The 3,521-nt window shown below is 35.9% G+C and overlaps 1 protein-coding gene across 1 annotated transcript; it reads right to left on the bottom strand.

Annotated features, from left to right (window-relative positions):
* Positions 1–227: 227 nt before the first annotated feature.
* Positions 228–1,148, bottom strand: LOC306646384 (olfactory receptor 7E178-like; the record flags this gene model as incomplete). Its single annotated transcript, XM_079115033.1, has 1 exon — positions 228–1,148. Exon 1 carries the CDS (start codon positions 1,032–1,034, stop codon positions 228–230), a length of 807 nt encoding a protein of 268 aa, XP_078971159.1. The 5' UTR covers positions 1,035–1,148.
* Positions 1,149–3,521: the final 2,373 nt, after the last annotated feature.

The raw sequence follows: 3,521 nt of genomic DNA, 5'->3' as shown, positions 1-3,521 counted from the left end.
GGTGTACAAAGGATGGAGTCCACTCCCACAGTCTCACTAAAGATGGATCATAAAAGCATTACTTAAATATGAAATATAGAGAGGGATGAAACCCATGAGAGGCACAAAATGGTGAGATGAAAGAGGTGAGATTTGCAGGGGTAGAAGCTTGGTTTTGCTGCCTTTTCAATTCACACTGCAAATGGAGGGCACAGGGCCTGAGATTAAATGGCTTTTCTGAGGGCTTGCTACACACCCCTCTTGATGTCCCTGTTTCTCAGGCTGTATATGAAAGGGTTGAGCATGGGGGTGACCACAGTGTATACTACTGAGGCCACTGCACCCTTTCTGGGAGAAACTGAGACACCTGAACTGAGGTACACCCCAAGGCCAGTCCCATAAAATAAGCAAACAACTGACAGGTGGGACCCACAGGTGGAGAAGGCTTTGTACTTCCCATCTGATGATGAGACTCTCAGAATGGAGGAAACAATTTTACAGTAAGAGAAGAGAATCCCTGAGATAGGAAGAAAACCAAATACAGCACCTGCAAAACACAGGACTATGTTTTTGGTAAAGGTTTCAGAACAGTCAAGATTAAGGAGCTGAGAGGGGTCACAAAAGAAATTAGAAATTTCCACATCCTTGATGTGGGTAAATTGTAAAACAATCAAATTGTGCAGTTGGGATTCCAAAAGACTAAGCAAAAAGGACATCACAACTAAGAAGCCACAGAGGCAAGGGTTCATAATGACTGGATAATGCAGCGGGTGACAGATGGCCACGTACCAGTCATAGGCCATCACAGCCAGAAGCAGATCATCCACACTTCCAAAAATGAGAAAAAGAGACATCTGTGTCAGGCAGCCTACATAGGAGATGGCTCTGTTGTGAGTTTGGATGTTTATGATCATCTTGGGGACTATGGTGGAGATAAAACAGATGTCAACCAATGAGAGGTTGGAGAGGAAGAAGTACATGGGGGTGTGGAGGTGGGAGTCAGAGCTGACAGCCAGGATGATGAGCAGGTTCCCAAGCACTGTGACCATGTACATGGACAGGAACAGTCCAAAGAGGATGGACTGCAGGTCTGTATCTTCTGAGAGTTCCAGGAGGAAAAATTCTGAGAAATGTGTTACATTTTGTGGTTCTGTTTTACTTGGACACCTTTTGAAAATAAGAAAAATGTTGGAAAAAGCAAATGAGCAAACAAGCAACAAGCACTGTGTAACTTTCAATGAAAGCAATTCACTAGTAAAGTCCTCAGCAATATTTCTTAGTTGGGACAAGCTCAAACATCTTAGAACCCTTTGATCATTGATTTTTGTGTTATTTATCTTTCTATACACACCTATTTTTTGAGATACTTGATTAAGTTGTTTGAAAAGCAAAAACAAAACAGTAGAGATAAATCTTGATCACATTAAAATAGTCTCTTAAGAAAATATGGAAAATTTTCCTATGATGTTTTAAAAGTTCTTTCTAATTTTTAAAAATGTAAGAAGCAGTTTTATTTTGTTTAAATCCAATGCAAAAATAGATAACAGAATATCAATAACCTCTATAATTGTTAAAATTACAGTATCTCAATTCTAAATTAAAGCCAAGTGTTCAGAATCAGAAAACATTTTTGTACCAATTATCTTCACAGATTTTCATCATTTTTGGTTTCTTGACTTTGTTCCCTTATGGAAATAAATGCTCACTCATTTCATGGTGGCTTGGTCAAAGTACTTAAATATATATATTTTTTTAACTCATTGACAAATTATAGTCACATATTTTGGGGTTATAGAGTAATACTAAGATATGTGTATATAGTATGGAGTGATCGGATGATCAGGTTCAAACTTACATGAATTACTATTCCTAAACATTTACAAGTGTTGGGTCCAATTCAAATTCAACCCTCCTGCTGACAATTGAGGAATTTAGGGTCATGCGTACCCCAAATCCAGGCCTGACATCCAACTTTCCTATGCATAGTTAACAGCTGTTCATTTCAATTTTTCCTAATACTGGAATTTCAATTCTCTTTCACCAGTTCCCTGAGAGCAACTATAGTCCTCATTTCTCTTGGTGTTTCAGAGTATGATTTAATTTGGGGGAAAATACAAAAGAAAAAAACAGAAACAGGCCAATGTAACAAACACCTGGGGAGTGTCCACATTGTAAAATGAAGATTATAGTTGAACTTACAGTGGTGTGCTTATGAAATTAGATGAAATGAAACATATAAAGTGCTTAGATCAGTGGTTATCAATCCTAGTTGATCATTTTATTTATCAGTTAAAATACACTGATGCTCTGCCATAGCATAGAACCAATTAAATCATGATCTCCACATGTAAAGTTCTTGGTGGGCCTGGGTCAAGAATCAGTGTCTTATAATATTACCATGTACTAGAAAAATGCTTCATTAATGTTTTCTATCATAACTATAATTAATACCCACTACTGTATTAAAAATATAAACATATAACATTTGCTTAAGAATTACTATTTTATGGAGATTTGAGATATTTCCAATAAAATTTGTGTTTTCTTGTATCCATGAATAATTCAGTTGCTCTGTACATCTGTCCCCCAAATGCAATAAATCCTGAATTTGGTAAATGTATTTTCTGTCTGTGATTCTATAATGTTAGAATTGATTTATGTATATACAAGTTTTCCTGAAAATTTATGTAACTATTATGTCACTATATAGATATTGCATCTTACACATTCCTATTTACTACAACATTGAGTTGAAGTCTTTCTATAAAATATACACATGTAGATATAACTTTTACTAATGCATATTACCTGAAGATTGGACTTGTTTCTAATTACAATAACCCTATGAAAATTCTTATGCTTCTCTCTCATCACACAAGTGAGAATTTGTGTATGATATGTGCACAGAGGATAGTTGTGTGAGTTGTAAAACCCAGTGCATGTTCAGTTTTGCTACTTATTGTCTACATTTGTTTTCAAAATACAAAAAAAAGTTACTATCAACTACATTCTCTTATTAAGATATTGAATGAGAAATATTCCTGAAGTCTATCCTATAATAATCAATCTTTTGTAACTCCATGCAAAAAAATTCTCATCTTATATTGGGAATAACATTTCCATATCTCAGGTTTCTGCTTAGCTGCAAAATGCATTATGGTTCATAGGAAAGCATTAAATCCACAATATTCATGTTATAATACGCTATACACCACTGGATTCTTCCCTGAGTCCACAAATGAACTTGATGAATCCCAAAAGAAAGAACCAATGGTTCTGCCATGGTTTGCCCATCTGTGACAAAATAGGTTACACAGGAAAAAAAAATGAATTTTATAAGAGTGAAAGAGTCCTAAGAGTAGAATCAGTAGACCCAGGTCTGAGTCCTACATCTTCTAACACTCACTGTGAAGTATGTGTAAAGCTCTCCACTCTCTCTCCTAGCTTTTCTGATCTGGTAATGGGGAGAATAAAACTCATCTCTACAGAGGTAGGCACCTAAAGGAAGTGGAACTCAAACATTTGTCCATCATTTTATAATC

Source organism: Sciurus vulgaris, assembly GCF_902686455.1.
Source record: "Sciurus vulgaris genome assembly, chromosome: 16".
NCBI lineage: Eukaryota > Metazoa > Chordata > Mammalia > Rodentia > Sciuridae > Sciurus > Sciurus vulgaris.
This window is presented reverse-complemented; position numbering and strand designations above follow the sequence as displayed.